Genomic DNA, 19,786 nt, shown 5'->3' with positions numbered 1-19,786 from the left:
CTCAGAGGTGCCGCCAGAAATGTTACAAATGTCAAAAAATAATTCACCAAATTAGGTACAAATTATCTTGGGAGTTATGTGACAATGAGCGCTTTGATATTCCATGCGGTTTGCCTGTCATTGGTTTCCAAAATTTGTGGGAGGGGCAGCCTATTTTCTTACAAAAGAAACGATCATGAACATCCAGTCAACCCCATAATGGAATTGCATGTTGACAGGCCTCTATAGCAGTGGTTCTCAATCTTTTGGGGCTAAGCGCTCCGCTATACATAATGTTTCGTCCATGGCACCCCATTTTACATTTGTTACTTTTCAGTGGTAAATAGTAGTAAAATATGAATATAAGGTGCAAAAGGCACCTTATATTCATGGCATATTTTACTACTTTGATTTAACATAACAGTATGATAAGCGCTACTGGTATATTTATAACATTATAATGATTATTATTATTATTATTATTACATGATGATGGAGACCACATCATTCAAATGAACGCACACTGTTGAAAACATGTTCACTCTCTTTTTCATTTTGTGATTTCCATCTCTTAAAATATTCAATGTCTTTGGACTAGTATCCCGGTTGGCTAATTTGCATGGTACTATCACTAGTAGCACATTCATTGCCAAATATATTCTGGCCTCCAGTACTTCACAAGGTGTTTTTACATTACAGTAGACCGGCTGGGATTCCCCATCAGCATGGTGGGGACTTTGTTGAAAACACGGTGCTGCTGGCTGCCAGCTTGCTGCTGTTTCCCACTGTGTTTTAGTTCCTTTTCGCCCAGATAAACCCCAGTGTCTCCTTATTGGCTGTGAATTTTATTACATCATCCCCTGCAACCATGTTTGATGTCCAAGTTTCGTCCATGTTTGACATGGTGAGTTCCTTAAACTTAGAGGTTTCTTGTGGTGCCAGCTTATCATCAAAGCCATTTAAATGCATTTATCATTGTGCGCCCTGAGTGCTCCTAGAAAGCAGCTATGAATTTCCGACCAGAGAGAGTGTGTGTGTGTGTGTGTGTGTGTGTGTGTGTGTGTGTGTGTGTGTGTGTGTGTGTGTGTGTGTGTGTGTGTGTGTGTGTGTGTGTGTGTGTGTGTGCGCGCGTGTGTACGCGTGTATGCGCACCTTTGTTGTGTTGTTCTATTTTTTTTTTAAATTGTTTTTAAAATATTTTTTGGGGGCTTTTTATGCCTTTATTTAGAAAGGGATAGGGAAAATAGGCTGACAGGAAATGGGGAGAGAGATGGTGGGGTGACACGCAGCAAAGGTCGTCGGGAAAGGAGTCGACCCCGCGGCATGCTGTCAGGCTGGCATTGCAGCCTAGAGTGCCTGGACCGTCACACTACGGCCCAGGCCTCAGTGTTGTGCTATATTTTTATTGGGATGTCCCAGCTCTACAATTCTGAGCGTTTTGGGAACAGATTGTGAGGAGTCACACATTGTGCTGATTGTCTCCGCCAGGCCGAAAGGCATGGCCGAGACTATGTTTTGCACCCTGTCCGTCCGTCCGTCCGTCCGTACGTATGTCTGTCTGTGAGCAGCTAATCTCCGGTACCGTTGGCCCGGTCGCTGCGAAACTGTGCACACACACTCCTTGGATGCCAACCTCTGCCCCTGAACTTTTCAGATTGGCCTGTTATAGCGCCACCAGGAGGCAGATTTGTGCAAAACACATTTTTGGATATTACTCCTACAGATTTTGTCCAAACATCACACAAATCGGTACACAGTATCTCTATAGTCATGTGATCAACACGGATCTGTCCGATTTCCCATATTCCATTCTGATTGCCTAAGATTGGCTTCCAAAGTTTGCAGGATTGGTTCGCTTTGAACAAAATGCCTCAAATCATGAACGCAGCATGCAATTTCCATGACATTTTGCACATTCCCACAAGGCAGAGGAAGAAATGGCACTTGAAAATTTTCAAATCAGCCTTATGATGGCGCTATAAAAGGCCACTTTACGTTTTTACCTATAACTGCACCGATCTGTGTGAATCTTTGCCCGCACACTCCCTAGTGTGTGCGTGCAAAGTGTGCGACCTGTCCAAACCTTATTATTTTTCCTACTCCTACAGATTCTGTCCAAAAATCACACAAATCGGTACACAGTATCTCTATAGTCATGTGATAAAGACAGATGTGTCCAATATTTCATATTCCATCCTAATAGGCTAACATTGGCTTCCAAAGTTTGCTGGAGAGGTCTGTTTTGAACAAAACGCCTCATGAACGGAGCGTGAAATTTCCGTGAAGTTTTGCACGCACATTCCCACTAGGCCGAGGAAGAAATGCCACCCTTTTCACATTGGCCTGTTATAGCGCCACCAGTAGGTCTAATTTAGCCATACACATTTTTGGAACAAAATGCCTCAAATCACCATGAATGCAGTGTCAGATTGCCTTGAAAGGCCTAAGAAGAAATGGTACCCTTTTCACATTGGCCTATAATAGCGCCACCAGGAGGCCACAATAACCTACCTGACCTGGCTGGAGACCTGGAGACCTGTGCTCCGAGGAGCACTTTTTCTAGTTTCATCTGACTTTGAGGTCTTCAATGCCAATACAATACAATTCTGGCATACAATACCAATGCCAGACAAGATGACTAATATTTACCATCTTCTGTTAAAAAAACAAACCATTGTTGTTATGCATGTACAGTGCAAAGGACAGGCTACATGAGTTTTGGACTTTTGTAAAAGAAGAACCAGCCAATTTAATTACTTGTGTTTTGGGGGTTCATGAGTTTAAAACAAAGACGTAATTTGTTCAGTTTCTGAAATAGTTTAATCCCAGTGGCTTAATAATAGTGGCAAATGTTTTGCTACATGCATAGTATTCTCATCACAGGTTTTGCTCTCCAATATGGCACAATGCAACAGCCATGGTTGTAATTTAATGATGAATACCTGCTATTTGATTACAATCACCTGATTTTGTCTGTGATCGAATAATATCATTATTTGTTGCTACTGTCTTGTTAACTTATAGGTTACTTAGTAAAATTAACATAGGCCTACTGTCAGTATTTAATGAATATACTATTACTGTACAAAAGGCCCTGTCTTTGTCTGCTGTCAACTTGCCTTGGCCATGAGCAGCCCCAAGTGCAGCGAGGGAGACACCTTCTGCAATGAATTAACTCTGATTGAGGATTACTCACCCTGTAAAACTGCAGACCACACTAACAGTCAGGTTGGTCAAACGAAGCCAATTAAGCCAACATTGCTTTTTCTCTTCTCGTGAATATCTGATTAGCGTGCATGAAGAACAAACGTGAGTATAGCGATCACCTCAGTTATGGGTAAATCCTAAAGCTCTTCGTTTTGTAGAGCACACACACTGCAGTTGTAGACTCATATTTGGTTTGCTCCTTTAGCATTCTGCCCATTATTGTAGTGTGTGTGCTGGCTGTTTGTCTGGACTGTTACTTTTGTACTGACTTGTGTCTAGCACGACTTATACATGACTCGTAGTCTGTTATTATAGGGGATGTAAGTGATATTTTTCATAACAAGTTCTATTTAGGTAGTAATCATTGCTACAGAGTGATATTTCAGTAACAGGGTGTTTCCCCATCCAGCTCTCCCCTATACAGCTTCACTTTTCTTTTTTCTTTCATCACTGCCAATTCAATTTGTTTATCCTGTATCCTGTATTATAACAATGATTGCAATAGAGCTATTTAACACTTTTTGTTGGTTTGTTTGTTTAAAAACAAAATCACTTACACCGGCTTAAATTACAATAATAATTTCACTGACAGATACCAGAGGTCCCCTGGCCTCGTTCAATTACATACAAGTACATTTCAAACAGTATACAGTATAACTGAGGATGATTCTAAAATGCCGTATAAATCCTAAGATTTTTCTGAAAAACAAAAAAAAGAAAATTCTGAGCTCAGTTTAGACCTTTGGCTTTTACTGAAAATTAATTAAATACATTTAATTTGTCTTAATGTTCATTAAAAAAGTAAATCAATAAAAAAATAGAAAAAGTGCTCCTCGGAGCACAGGTCTGCGCCAGGTCAGGTAGGTTATTATGGCCTCCTGGTGGCGCTACAACAGGCCAATGTGAAAAGGGTGGCATTTCTTCCTCGGCCTAGTGGGAATGTGCGTGCAAAATTTAACGGAAATTTGAACAGCATTTTGTTCAAAACGGACCTATCCTGCAAACTTTGGAAGGCAATGTTAGCCAATTAGGAAGCAATATGAAATATCGGACTCATCCATCTATCTTGATCACATGACTATAGAGATACTGTGTACCGATTTAGGAGAGTTTTGGACAGAATCTGAAGGAGTAATGGCAAAAAATGTGTTTTACAAAAGTCAGCCTCCTGGTGGTGCTCTAAAAGGCAGAAGTGAAAATGCATAGCACTGGTTTTTCCTTGGCCTCTAGGGATTGTGCGTGCAAAGTTTCACACAGATCAGTGCAGTTATAGGTAAAATCACGAATCGACCTGTTATAGCGCTACCATGAGGCTGATTCAAAAAAATTCAAGTGGCATTTCCTTGGCCTAGTGGGAATGTGTGCACAATTTCACGGAAATCGCATGCTGCGTTCATGATTTGAGGCATTTTGTTCAAAACAAACCAATCCTGCAAACTTTGGAAGCCAATGTTAGCCAATCAGGATGGAATATGGAAAATCGGACAGATCCGTGTTGATCACATGACTATAGAGATACTGTGTATTGTTTTGCGTGATGTTTGGACAAAATCTGTAGGAGTAATATCCAAAAATGTGTTTTTCAAAAATCGGCCTCCTGGTGGTGCTATAACAGGCCAATCTGGAAAATTTGGGGCAGAGGTTTGGTTTGGCATCCAGGGAGTGTGTGTGCGCACAGTTTCGCAGTGACCGGGCCAACAGTGCCGGAGATTAGCTGCTCACACAGACAGACGGACACACTGACAGGGTGCAAAACAAAGTCTCAGCCATGCCTTTCGGCCTGGCGGAGACAAACATAGTCTCGGCTAAGAGACATGCAGAGTAGTAATTTTCAGTATTATCCAAAGATTATTTTACATTATATACAATTTGAATTTATTAATATTAAAAACAAAACAAGAAAATAGAAATAAAAACTGATCATAGTACACTGATCAAGTAAAATAAGAAAATAAGAAAAAAATATATAAAAGTACATACTGAGCAGAAAAGACAAAACAAAGACATAATGCTTCAACTTGTGTGAAATAAAAATTTAGAAAATTAAAAGTGGTTTTAGAATACCCATAACGTGACAATATTATGGATGCCTATCATCTAATTACCCACTCTGGGATTTCAATTTATTTATTAAACTTCTTTTGTAGGATAGGGTGGATGTGGTAGCCAGTTAGCCTGGTAAACCCTCCCTCTGGAAATCGCATTTCCATTTGATTTCTGGAATCAAATGGAAATAAGATTTCCGGAGGGAGGGTTTACCAGGCTAGTAGCCACTTGGTGGAAATGGGTCTGATTTTGTTATTACCCATAATATAGGTTGGAATAATGCATTACATGTCATGAAAGTCATGACTTAAAAGTATGAAACTTTTAACTTCTAAATGTATTAAATCCTAATCAATTCAGATAATGCACCAGGGATCTGAGCAAGTCACAAGGCAGAAAGCTACAATCATAACACGGTCAAAGGTCATTTGGAAAATACACTTCTTGTTTATGAACAACAACTTTTAGCTGTTGTTGCGCCCTCTGCTGAGGAAGACCCTGCTATGCTCAAGTCTGCTGCTAGCCATGGAGCTCAGCTGGTCTAGTGCTGCTGATAAGAATCTGGAATCATAGATCTGGAAACTATGCTGAAGTCACAATGTAGCCAGCAGAGGGAGCAACAAGGCAGTGAAAATCAGTAGGAGGAGGCTTCAGCAAATAAAACCTTGGGTATCGTGTGCAAAACAACTGCTGTAATTCTCGTCACCATCTCCAGGCCTAAAGGCTTCAACATATTTTAAAAACGTACAAGCAGGCCCTTCCTCCTCACCTGAATACAATGAATGGGAGCAACATTAACATAATATGAAAGGTATGAGCTGTTTTCTCTGCTTCTAATAGGTACATCTTTAAAAGATCTGATACTGAGAGACTGTTACGTATGAGAGATAAAATGTAAACAACTAGCTTACACTAAAACAACGTAAGCCTATAACTATCTATCCTATAACACATCAAAACATACAGCCACACCAATAAGGTGTCTTTGTATTTTCCTCTAACGTGTTAAAAAGTAACAATACAGTGTATAGTATATCATTATGCTACTTTTCCAAAAGTGAATCCTGTCAATCCAAAACATCGCTTTTCTGTCTAAATGTAAAGATGGATGTTGAAACAGATCTGCCATGGCTGTGCACTGACTGGCACTGAGGCCTATTATTAGCCTGAGCTGCTGAACACTGAACACCGCCTTCTCAGCTGAGCCTTGTTTGGGAGGAAAAAATGTCATTACGTAACAATAAAAGGTCTGTCTCCCGGAACCACTTCCTGAATACCACTGGGCCCGAACGTGAGGCTAAGCTCAAGCTGAAGGCTCATCTGTTTGTTTGTTTTTTGAGCGAAGCCTGCCTCCTTTCTGCATATCCTTCTGCCTCCACTCATCACACCCCCTCTTTTCAGCTCTTCTCTTTGTGGGTCAGTGATGCAACAGGAGTGACGCAGTAGTGTCAGCGGCCTCCAGACAGGCACCAAAACAAGCCGGAAGAGGACCAGCCAGATCCACAGTGGGCCACCAGACGACGACGACTGGGGGGGGGGGGTGGGGGGGACGACGACAAGAAGGTGGCAGACCAAAGGGAGCACAGGAGCTGCATGGGTAGTCATTCTCCTAACTTCCCATCCTGCACGACCGCCAGAGAGACTGCTCACTTCCACTGCAGAGGAGTGAGCTAGGGCTGCTGTGATCATCCACGACCACGAAGAAACATTTTTGGTAGGCTGCTGCCAAGTGCAAAAGATCATTCCCTCTTGGGAATGATTTGTATGCTGTGAGAGTGTGAATGTTTTGAGCATGAGGACGAGGCCTTACTAACTTAGCCTTGTGCTATGAGCTTTGCCTCCCCGCTGGTTGATGTCCCCACAGGCTCCATCTGGGCCTACTGAGAAGTTAAGGCATAGTGCTTTGTCCTGTGGGTTTGGGAAACATCCCAGGTTATATCAAGTACAGTTATGTTTTACAAGTGATGATTTCACCGGGTTTGACTAGATCCTCTTCTATTCACAGTAGTTGTGTTTAGCTTAATTTTCATTGATGCTTATCAACCATCACTGCTAGACTGTAAATATTATTCATGGATAGTTACTTTGCAGTTTTCAAAACACTACACAAGGGAATGAAGTGTGTTCTTCAATTATTTGTATGTAGGCATAGCTGTTACAAAATGAATAAAGGAATACAGCTGAGCCTTGGGGTGAGGACGACTGTAACAAAAATGAATAAAGGAACACAGCCGAGCCATGGGGTGGATAAGATGTGTGGTAATAGAACTCTAAAGCAGCATCATACTTCTTGCAGGAACTAAGTTTGGCGAGGTTGTACTAACTTAATGTGATTGTAGAGATAACAAATGTGTTCCCTTGCCAAAGTTGTTTTCGGCACCTTTTGCACCTACAACATTTTTGAACTAGCTGAAATCACAGCAGATGACGGGAATGAGAAATCGTGTGATTTGTCAGAAATTCATATTCCATACTAAACGGGCAGGGTTTTAACTAATTGAACGTACAACGTTCAAAGCAGAACGACATTGATTATGAAACAATTTGGTCCATAGGACTTCTTCTGTTTCAGCAAGACAAAGACATTTTGACTTCTTTTGAAGTATGCTGCCGGCTTAAGGATTGTATAGTGAAATGCAGCACATCATGCCTATAGACAAAATAAAACGTGTTAAAGGTTATAGGGACCCTTTTCAGTGGCATGGCGTTTCACTGTGTTGGTGGCCCTGATTTTGTTGTTGTTGCCGCATAACATAGCAAAGTTCAGAAGCTTATGGAGGTGTGAGTGCTGGACTGCTGCCAAGCCAGTGCACTAGCTGCTCCCAGGGCAAATGCAGGGCCCTAGAGAGCAATCAGGTAACAAGGAAGAGCAGGGCCCTGCAGACACTACCAGAAATAGCAGTAGACCAAGCTTATGGTAATGGTGTGAATAGTGGTCACAGACATAACCATGTGACAAGCCAAGAGAAAGTGGGGTTGATAAACAGTTTGACCATAACAGATTTGTCATGGTCAAAGTCATCATCAAGCATACCTTGCAGAGCACAAACAGAGAGCAATGTGGTTTCCTCTGAGGAAATGACTGACAATTCAGCACGCGCTGTTATGTTGTGTGAAATCAAGCATGTGTTATGTACATTTTAATGGCTGGTTCAGCGAAGCAACTTTCAAAGCCGGCCCCTCATCGGGATGAGGGGCCAAACAAAAACAAGAAAAAACGTCACTCCTTATTAAGTCAGGTAAAGGAGCCATTGGCTCCCTTGCAGGCTTGGGCACAGTAAAAACCATAGTGATAATTTAACTCTGTGCGTGTACAAATGAGACCAAACCGGTTCCATTTGTACACTCTGAGTTCTATTAACACTCTGGCGTGTACAGTGTGATGAGACTAACCGTGCCATGTCTGGTTCAGCCTCTACCAGCCCCCCCCCCACCCCCACCCTTTCTCACCCCGTCTGCAGTGCTGACGCATCTGCTGCTTTCGCATCAATCAGCACCCTCTATATAGGTAAACCCAGTCTGCGTGGCTCCAGCGAAGCTGCCAGTAGCAATCTTGCTTCCATTTAAAAATATTTTTTGCAATAATGTGAGTGAGAGAACGTCTTATGTTCTTTCTTTTTTTGTTCATTTCCCCTTTTGATTGGTAAGATACAAAAAATGGCAGTGATAAATTAGCGCTTTCTCTGATTGCAGTACGCAACCACAGTCACTGTGTAAACACAAGCGAAAGGTGTCACAGTAATTACTGTACGGCAGCGAAGACAAAAGAGACTATGCAGGTGTGCAAAGGCAGTAGAGTGACACACCGCAGCTGCATGTGAGAATTTCTTTCTTGGTCAGAGTGGAGATGTGGACAGATTTGGGCTGCTATGGTGCTGAGGTAGATTTAAAACAGCGACAGTTGTACGCCACCACCAGCCATGCGGCTGAACATTTTCTCTCCCTGCTCGCGTGCTGTGCTGCTGCTGTGTGATGTAGCACCCAGCGGCTCTCCGCTCCTTCTGCAGCCCTCTGCCATGCTTAATAAAAGTTGCTGTTTCCTGCTTGGCAGCTTCAGAGTGCTCCAGTAGCCCGACTAGCACAGAGGCAAAAGCCTTAGTCCAGTTCAGCTATATGCCATAACTGCTGATCTTTCCTGTAGCTGTAGTGGGTCTGAGAAGAGGGACTGGGAATAAGAGGGCAGGACAGAAGTAGCCCAGGACCTGGGTTGCATGGTTAGAAGCGAAGGACGTTGGAGCCGAAGTCATCCGCACTAAGAGGAGAGGAAGAAAGAGGACACAAAAAGCTCTGCTCTTGACAGCATCGTTGTTCAGCGACCAGCTTAGAACAAATTTCCCCTTGCTCTGGTGAAACTTGATGTACAGTAAAATGTATGTAAAGCTGTAAAAGAGGGACACAGCATGACATTGTTTCCTGTTTGCCCTCTGCATCATTTTCTCTGATTTACTAAAGGTATGTTTTGCATGTTTTCCCCCAATTTACAACCTCTTTTGTGCGGAAATATGCTTTGCAGTGGTGCGTTGAGTATGGCTTTTGGTTTGACATTTTCGCTCTTTGTTTGACATGAGTGTATGCTATAATGCCTTTGCTTGGTTCGTGGTTAGCGATGAGGGGATTTTATGGTGCAGGTTGTAAAGAATTCATTTTATACAGGCTTTGAAGGTGAAGTAAGCCTGGGTGTGGCAAAAACATATCCGTTATCGAAAATTAAAACAATTCTGCTGAAAATTTCCGCTTAGCCACATCAGTGTGGAAAGATTGTAGAAACTGAAAACGATCAACTAAAATGGTAGCCTGCAAGGACAGGTACAAATTTAATTGCTTCAATAAATAGCACAAATCAGAAAAATCAGCATCAAGGCTGCCGTTTAGTGCTCCTTGTTATTGGATGAGAAAGTCCATCGATTGCGTTTCTGCTGCAGAAAAAGACAAGTATTCAGACTCGTAAACACATATTCAGTACACAGTATACCCAAGTGAAGACAAAAGGACACCTCCATTGCACGTAAGCGCTCTGTGTTGCATATTCTCATCAAGCGCAGGATGTACTACAGTATATCTGTGTGTATGTGTGAGGGAGAAAGGACTGAATTCCCGGATGGCTAATGCAGTCGTTCTCCATCCGGATGAATCCCAATAAGTGCTGCGCCACAGCATGTTGCCGTGACAACGGAGGCCTGTCTAAGAGGGAGGCAGGAGGCTGGCTGTGTTTTCAGTGATATGAGAGCGCTGGCAGCCATATTGTAATTATGTATTACCTTCACATAACTAAAAATTACATCAATTAAAAAGAAAATATATATATATATGACACTGATTGCAAAAATTGCACACACTGTTTTGATAAAAAAATATATAATTGTAAATGATATTACCTTTTATTTAGCCTTATATAAAAATTATACTCTGCTTTAAAATTGTACACATTGCGTGAACAATATCACAAACAAAAGTGAGCACAAAATAAAATGTAAAGATTATATTTACTTGTCAGATCATTTAATATGGTTCAAATTACACGGCTTTACAGTGTAATTTGAATCGTTTAAATCTATTAATTTGTATTCATGGTTTCAGAAATGTGTGTTCTCTCATTCTTCAATGACCAAGCTGACAGTACAAAGGACAACTTCACGAGATAATTTAAATGAACCCTGTTTTGCATAACAGGGGTCCCTCCGGGGTAGCAATTAACTAAAGGGACATCTGAAAATAAATATCATGATATTATGCTTATTTAGAGCAGGAACAAATGACAGCCTTTAAACGCACAACCATTTTACCATCCTTGAAATCACTCCCATATTGAACAGAAGGAGAAAATGGCCGTATGATTCTGAACATTGTGCTCTTTGAAAATCAAAGATGACCTTTAGCCAAAAGGGCTTACTCTTACTATTTTTCCCACATTAACCATTCAGGTAATATAGCATTGATGGGTTATATTAAACAGTATGACTTATACCGTAAAATGAAGAAATTAAATCTAATGAAATTAAATAAAGAACTGTGACTGGCCTCTGCGCGACATTTGAATAATCTTTATGTACCATCTTGATCTGTACGTGTTCTCTACACGTACCTAAATCTTTGTTTCATCCTTATTGTGGAGATGTTATGATGACTGAATTTCAATCCAGATTAATAAGGGTCTATCTATGTAGGTCAGTGAGTTCACCACATCCAACTCGGCTTACTTGTCCAGGCAGATACAACCAGCCCCCTATTTGTGTTGTGATGAAGACTAGATGACTCAAGTGATGACTCATAACCCATCAATTATCACATGCATACAATTATAGCATCACCCCTGCCTGAGTGATGGGTCCTTTATCAAAGATTATTAACTTCCTCTTAGGTGTGTGTGCGTGTGCGTGTGTGTGTGTGTGTGTGTGTGTGTGTGTGTGTGTGTGTGTGTGTGTGTGTGTGTGTGTGTGTGTGTGTGTGTGTGTGTGCGTGTGCGTGTGTGTGTGCGTGTGCGTGTGCGTGTGCGTGTGCGTGTGTGTGTGTGTGTGTGTGTGTGTGTGTGTGTGTGCGTGCGCGCGCGCAGTGACCCACCTCCTCATAAAAAGTCATCATCTCAGCCTTTATTGATTATCAAGCTTCTATGGTACTTTATTTGTACGACTCTTTCCGCCTCACAGGATGTTGATTAACTGTTCCTACCGTTTGATATGAGGCAGAGGTGTGGGTGAGAACAGTAAAAACATCCCTTCGCTGCTTACCAATAGTGAACTAAATCAGATGCTAGCACCGAGTGAAGTATATCACCCACTCAAATTCTCACGTCTGGTGTTTCATTTCATATTAACCTGGGCTAGGAGAAGAATGAGAGAAATCACATATGAGTTGTTGGCAAGATACACAGAAGTGAACAGGAAGTTAACCAACATGAATGTAATGACCGATGATGATCATATGAATGAGTCACAACGTGTTCATGGCCCAATCCACCAGTTGCAGGCCAACACTCCCTGCATGCCACCTATGTTTGTGTAGTAAACTATTGATTCTCTTTTTTTTTTCATTTCACTCAGTTATCTTCTTGTAACTGTATTCTGTGATTACATGTACTACTTAACAGGATAAGAGCTGGGTTTCCCAAATAAAAAGAAATTAAGCTCATGAGTAATGACCGGTGGATGATGTCAATATGACAATTCTTCTCACCGTCTCAGATTGTCTTTAATGCTTTGAAAAGTTCAAAGCCATCACTTTGATTTAGAAAGTGAAGAAAGTGAAGTAGAAAGTGGACCAAAGAGCAGAGATGGCCATGGAAATAATAACAATAATACACTTGACTTTTAAAGCATTTTTTGAAAATGGGTTACAAATTGCTCCATCTACGCCTTACCTCTCAGCTTTCTTACTTACTATCTTAATAAAAATAAAGTTAAAAGGGATGAGGACTAACCACTCTCCCTCTTTAAAAACACAGCATGTGTTCTCAATGTCTACTGGACTGGACTAGTATGCATTAGTATTTTATTTATGGTAATATTATTGACCACTAATTTTGTATGTCCTTGGCAGATTTGAGGAAAATGTCCATCACAAACCCAGGGGTTGTTGATCTAGGACTGCAAGCTGCATTCCGTTTTAATGAATAAAACCTTCGGAGAGAGGCAATTGGCATCAACAGATTGTAGCTTTAACTAATCAGTGACTTTGACAAAGAACATTTCTCCAGCAGCACACACACACACACACACACACACACACACACACACACACACACACACACACACACACACACACACACACACACACACACACACACACACACACACACACACGACCAATGCTACAATGGTGTTGTTTTGTACACTGCACACAGAGAGGACAGATATCATCAAAGCTTTTACAACTTAACCTTGGTAAGAGTTTCCATCTGCCAGCACATACTGCCATCTAGTGTTAAGAGGTTAAAGCAGCTAATTTTCCTTTCTGTTATAACAAACCCCTCATTTTTGTGAAACTTCTGACACCACCATCAAATTGTTACATTTTTAAACTCTTTATATTTCATTTAAATTGAACACTTTTTTTCATCTGTTTGTTTCCAAACTTTAGATGACTTCCGGCACTCAGGACCTGATGGACAGCACTCATGCCCACATTGTGCTCAGCCAGCTCAATGAGCAACGCTCACAGGGGCTCTTCTGCGACGTCACAATTGTGGTGGAGGATGTCAAGTTCCGTGCCCATCGGAATATCTTAGTGGCCTGCAGTGGCTACTTCAGGAACGCTTTGACAGCCCAAGAGGCCTGGAGTTCTGGCCAGGTGCTGGAGTTGATGGACCTGAAGTCTGACGTGTTTGCCAGCATCCTCAACTTCATCTACTGCTCCAAGGTGACTTCAATTGGTACAGAGGACACAGGAGGCCTTGTGGCAGCTGGGAAAAGACTAGGGATTCCTTTTTTAGAGGGACTAGCAGAACAGGAGAGGTGGGGCTCAGGCATTTCAAAAACTGTGCCAGGGAATGCTAAAACTACAGACTCTAGCAAGGTCTTAATACTTAAGAAAACTAAGAATGAGGCTCCAACGTCTGAGGAGATTGAAATTACCGAAGGCCCGCGGATCACCAATGCTTTTTCCATCACTGAAGTGGGTCCTGGGAACAACCCCTTCACCCCGCTGATTCTGACCAACGAAGATAGGCAGTCACCGAATGCAAGACAGGCCCCTGGTAGTTGCCCTGCTCCTTCTGGCCATACTGGAAATAATGAGCCCACACATGCCCTGTCAGAGCACTCATATGCAGTAAGTCAGGCTGTTGAGCAAAAAGATAGCTGTTCAGGGGGCAGCAACAAGGTCTCTAAGCTCCCACAGATACAGTCCAAGTCGCTATCCCACAGCCGCAATATAGGCCCACTTAAAAAACGCCACAGATTGCGAGGCGCTTTGGCCAGAGGTATTCCCCAAACACAAACTGCACCACACACGGATGTAGCAACTACCAATAGCCCCAAATTAGCTGATCCTGTCATGACGACACCTACTCTAGTCATGACACCACCCTCGCTTTATTCAGAGGCAGAAACGAGTGGAGACACAGCACCACCTATGGCCCACGAGGATGCTCACATGGAGCTGGACCCGCCTCACCTTTCCCCTCACACAGCAGACGGCATATCAATCTATGGATGTGAATACTGTCCAGAGATATTCACCAATAAAGCTCTTCTCGCCATTCACACAGAAGTACATAAGAAACGTTTTGTCAGTCATCTTTACTGCAAATTCTGCCACAGGAAGTTCATGCATCTGAAACGCCTGCGTAACCATGAGCAGGTCTGCCCCAAAGCCTCAAGGGACCCACCTGAACTAGATCCCACAGACCAAGAGACCAGTGCAGTGGATCAACATTCAGACAATGTGCAGAGCATGGAGAGCCAGGCATCGCAGCTAGCTCCTGCTGAGCTCTCCATCTCTTTAGACTCAGACCCCGTCCAAACGGACCAAACAGTGCTCCAGCAGACTGTGGAGAAGGTGGTGAAGCCAGGTGGTGGACAGAGGGTTTACAATTGTAGTGTGTGTAAGAGGGTGTATGTCACCTTGTCCAGTCTAAAACGCCATGAGAATGTGCATTCCTGGCAGAGGGCCTACCCCTGTCATTACTGCAATAAAGTGTTTGCTCTGGCAGAATACCGAACCAAACATGAAATCTGGCACACAGGTGAACGCCGTTACCAGTGCATTTTCTGCCTAGAGACCTTCATGACCTACTATGTCTTAAAAAACCATCAGAAGACCTTTCACGGTATTGATCCCAGACTAGCTGTGAAAAAAAAGGCAGCCAATGGTGGATTTAAAGCCAGCGTTTATCCCATCAAACTGTATAGGCTTCTGCCAATGAAGTTTCGAAAGAGACGATACAAGACATACAGTCAGACATATTCAGATGATGTAGAAGACGATCAAGACGGTCAAGCCCCGCTAGAATGTAACTCGCTCATCTCAACATTTGAGGAAAATGGTGTTATCAGCAGCCCTGATGCAGCTGCGTTCCCAATGCCTGTGACATTCATGGCTACAACTAAAACGGTAGCATCGGTGATGCCTCGAATCAGTTTTGACCAGCCCTGTGACCAAGACATTGACCAAAGCTTGAGCACTGTAGGGGAAAAGTGTCACCAGAAAATGACCAGAAAAGACACAGAACACAGGGGTTCCCCCTTAATCAGCGATGCAGAGTCCCCTGCTCTGAATTACGGGGACAACATTCAAGCATTAACCAACTCAGATCACACCAGTCATGACATACCATTCTTAGCACAATCTTTGAGCACTGTTAACAAGCTAGGTGAGCTATCGGAAGCAGCAAAAAGAGTTGAAGCTATGACCAAGGAGATGTTACTGTCGGGGTCAGAAAGTCTGACGCCTGACAAAATGGTTGGGGCAAAGACTGAAACATACATTGCCAAGCCTGCATGCTCAGGTCCATCTGTGCACAGTAGCGCACTACCCCTCTGCCAGATAACGGTGAAAATAGGCAATGAAGCCATCATCCGCCGGAGAATCAAGGGTTCTAAGCTGTTCCCCAGGAAGAGAAAGAGAAGCAGGCAATTGGGCCAGGCAGAGAGTCCAGGACAATGCCATCCAACTAGATGCAGCACAGAAAGCCCCAGCCTACGGCTCCAAACTGAAGTCACTCCAGAAACGTATGAAGACCCCAGCGACCGTGACACAGGGGACAACCTCTGGCGTCCCTACTATTCTTACAAACCGAAAAAGAAGAGCAAGAAGCTCCGATTTAAGCATAGAAAGGAGAAGCAATACAGTTTTGCTGTATCTCGGACATCAGCCAGTGATACCTACCTAGGCAGAAGATGCAGAGATACAGACGAGGGTATCTCAGCTGGTAACAGGGAGATGAAACACGGTCCAAGGAACAGCAGCCCTAGGGCCAACTATACATGTGACATCTGTGACAGCTCCTTCATCACTGAGTCTGGTCTGAAAGCACATATAATTGGCTCTCATCCATGTTTCTGTCGAACCTGTGGTAAGCAGGGCCCCCCTGGTGAGGCCCCTGCCAGTGGAGATTACATCTGCAATAGCTGTATGGAAAATGGCTCTTGCTTCGATGTCACACCCCGCAGCCCAAGCACAGAGAAGAAGTACCACTGCTCCTACTGTCCCCAACGTTTTCTCTACCTTGCCACCAAGAGAAGCCATGAGAAAAAACACCAGGAGACAAGTGGTAAAGGGTATAAATATGACAGCTACCCACCACGCTCCAAACGCTCAACCGACCCAGATGAAGACGATAAACAACATGGCATCAAAACAGAGGAGTGTGATTATCAGGACAGTGCCGATGTGAAAAGTAGTGAGTTAAGAAGAGGACATCTCTCCATAGATAAACTGAAGCCTAAGACTGAGGACACAGACGACTACATGCCATTGGCTCCTAAGCCCTATCAGGAAATTTCACATTCCACTATTAAAAGTCCATCCTCTTGCATTGACACAATTATTTCCCTGGCATCACCAAAATTAAAACATAAAATAGCCAAAAAAAGAATCAATATGCAACATCCTACGCATCTAACGTCAAAAAAGCAGGCCCATGACAGAGACAACTACAAGGGACTGTTGGTCAGACCAATAAACCATGAGAAGCCCTCTCATACGTTTTGGAAAAATGACTCTGAAACAAAACCAACCCCCATGTCCATGAACAAGCCTGAGAAATGGTTATGTAAACAGGAACCTTTTTTTGATGGCCAGAACTGATTATAAGAGAAAACATAATGAATGACAAATGGTGACTATAAGCTATTACTCGAGTTTATTAAATGAAATAATATACCCTGGGCTCAAGAGTTCAAAACTTTTAATCCCTATCCAAGTGGATCATATTTGGATTTTGAAGTGGATCATATTTGGATTTTGGGTAGTTAAAGACAAAACAAAAAAACAGCATCACTTTGATATCCAATATGTGATCATGGATTATTTTTCAGCAAACATGTTAATAAGAATGTTTTGATTGTTTAATCAAATAATGTCTTTAACACCCAAAATCCAAATCTGATCCACTCGCACACGACTTGATAGTTTTGAACTTTTGGTCCCACGGCATCACTGTGTCTTGATAGCTGAGCTCAATAGAATGTCACCCATGGACAACAGACTCTGAAACTGAAGACCTAATGTTAAAGTTGGAATGTCGTCATTCCGAAGTAGGCAGTGTTTTTTTTCCATCTTTGCAGATTTTGCAGTTTTTGTATATTTTATGGCGTTTCTATGCATTCAAGGCAGACTCAGTAATAGGACCCTTATCCTGATAAAATGTCTTATAAAGTATTATTTAAATCTATATTAAGCAGGGAATTCTCCATGTTTTCAAAAGGAGATTAGCATTGAAGGCATATGTTGACTGGAGTGAAGGGGTGAGAGGTTCGGAATACTTGTGACCACAGTGAAGGGGTGAGAGGTTTGGGATACTTCTGACTGGAGTGAAGGGGTGTCCTCTCACCCCTTCAAGTTCCGATACTTCTGACTGCCTTGTGTTCAGATGCTCCTTTTATAAAAGTATGTGGGAAAATACCATGAATTCTAGGTGTTTCCACACTCCTGACTGACCCTTTCAATTAACTAGGCATGGCTAGTTGCACTTTACAGTAAGACTATGTTTGTTTTGATTTAATACTTTCATAATTAATACACGATTCTAATATGAGCACCATTGTTATCATTTCTACCACAGACACCAATGTTATTACCTTTGTGCAATTACGATGTATAAAACACTAAAGCTAATAAAATAAATTACATTAATAAGCAGCAATTTTACGATGTGCTTGTTTTTTCATGACCTACTACATACAGCAGTCCTTTTCAGTTTTGAGAATTAAAGCCCATCAGTCTAGATTTGTCATGAGCTGCAAACTTGTTAGATATCCAATAGATTATCAAAGTATGAAGAAATGCATTTTTGGGGGTAGAAAGAAAAAACGTATCAATTATCTTAATTGACATTTTCGGTCAGTGTTCCTCTATTATATTTCACTGAGAGACCAGCAGCTCGTGTGAGATTTCCCACTTAACATTCCGCACTGCAAAACTGCATTCACGGTCTAGGCTTAATGACACCATCCATAGATGTTCCCTACTATCTTGCGTATTCATGGAAGTGACTTGAATTCTAACAGGTAGGCCATAAGCTTCAGGTGTGAAAACAATATTGATCATATGGTTGTTATAATGCTATCCCGTTCAGTCCATGAAAAAAGTGATGCAGGAAATTAAATACCCATCCATTTATGTCACAACAATAATTGCAAAGTAAAGATATTTTTAAAACAAGTGATTGTGATATCTGACGGTCTTAAAAGTAGTTTGAACCATTACAGTACATCAGGCTTAGGCAAAGGCGTAGCTAATGTCATAGAAAGCATTTCTCGGCGCTCGGTGGCAGTGGTAAAGTACCTGCCCACCACCACTGCATAACGACTAAATTGATTATCTCACAAATAATTGGCTGTAAATCTTCATGAAAAGGCCGGTTTTAAGTACTTTTCAACATTTTCATTGTGGTAAAATGCCACAGAAAGTCATGTGTATCCAGTCCACTGCATGCCAAGATAAAGATTATAGACTAAATGTAGTTGGATCATTTAAGACCACATACAAGGAGTTGCAGAAGAAGGCCACGTTGTCACTTAAATCTAAAACTTTGATTTGGTTTTAGGTTTGGTATTGATATGTGTGAAATTTCAACAAAATCACAAAGCAAACATAAGCCCAATAACCAATTAAAGCGACAAGATTAGAGTTGATCCATAAGCAGTATTTGGATGAAGAGTATGCCTGACTTTATAAGACCATACTGTCACGACAATTCATGGATAAAACAGGTTTTGTGCACAATCATACGCAGTGGTGAAAAGTAACTAACTTTACTAAAGTTAGTAACTTTACTCAAGTACTGCTACTTAAGTACAATTTTGAGGTATTTTTTACTTTACTGGAGTATTTCCAATTTTCAGTACTTTTACTTCTACTCCACTCTCAGAGGCAAATATTGTACTTTTACTCCACTACAATTATTTGAAAACTGTAGTTACTAGTTAGGTCTACTTTGTAGATTTGTATTATCATTACACACTTCAGCCCTATAAAACATTTGAGTACTTTTTCCACCACTGATCATACCTGGGTCCTGCTGTGATGCTCACTGCGTCCTTCAGTGGTGTGGGGAGGACAACGTTTTTCAACCAACAAAAAGCAACATGATCTTGAAAGAATAAGAGAGAAAACGGTTTTGTTACCAAAATATAATTGAAAGATACTGCACTTTTCTTGGAACATTATGCTATAGCTATAGTGTATACAACCATGGGAAAACCGGAAACCCTGCCTGTTCCATTTTATTTAATATATGATCATTATTATATTAAAAGAGTGATGCTATGCTACCATAATTAAAGTCTGGGTTGCTCAGTTCAACAACCTAGTGCCTGTATGATGTAGCATATCCAACAGGGATTAAAGGCATAATATTATGTAACTTTGCACTGTGTTTACATAAAAAAACAAAACA

At 41.8% G+C, this 19,786-nt stretch overlaps 1 protein-coding gene across 3 annotated transcripts; it reads left to right on the top strand.

Annotated features, from left to right (window-relative positions):
• Nucleotides 1-5,942: 5,942 nt before the first annotated feature.
• On the top strand, nucleotides 5,943-18,017 carry zbtb38 (zinc finger and BTB domain containing 38). Of its 3 annotated transcripts, XM_084063731.1 has the most exons (3): nucleotides 5,943-6,043; nucleotides 6,634-6,946; nucleotides 13,306-18,017. In XM_084063731.1, the coding sequence occupies exon 3, from the start codon at nucleotides 13,306-13,308 to the stop codon at nucleotides 16,972-16,974; it is 3,669 nt and encodes a 1,222-aa protein (XP_083919857.1). In that variant the 5' UTR covers nucleotides 5,943-6,043; nucleotides 6,634-6,946; the 3' UTR covers nucleotides 16,975-18,017. The 3 variants fall into 3 exon arrangements, with proteins under 3 accessions (XP_083919857.1, XP_083919859.1, XP_083919858.1); XM_084063733.1 differs by lacking the exons at nucleotides 5,943-6,043; nucleotides 6,634-6,946 and adding an exon at nucleotides 9,314-9,602; XM_084063732.1 differs by lacking the exons at nucleotides 5,943-6,043; nucleotides 6,634-6,946 and adding an exon at nucleotides 9,314-9,684.
• The last annotated feature ends 1,769 nt before the right edge of the window (nucleotides 18,018-19,786 follow it).

The sequence above is a fragment of the Gymnoscopelus microlampas genome (assembly GCF_963454915.1).
Source record: "Gymnoscopelus microlampas genome assembly, chromosome: 8".
NCBI lineage: Eukaryota > Metazoa > Chordata > Actinopteri > Myctophiformes > Myctophidae > Gymnoscopelus > Gymnoscopelus microlampas.
The sequence above is the reverse complement of the archived record's forward strand: the minus strand, read 5'-3'. Positions and strand labels throughout refer to the sequence as shown.

Coding starts and splice junctions, on each gene's coding strand:
- zbtb38 (XM_084063731.1), top strand. CDS start 13,306: ATGACTTCCGGCACTCAGGACCTGATGGACAGCACTCATGCCCACATT.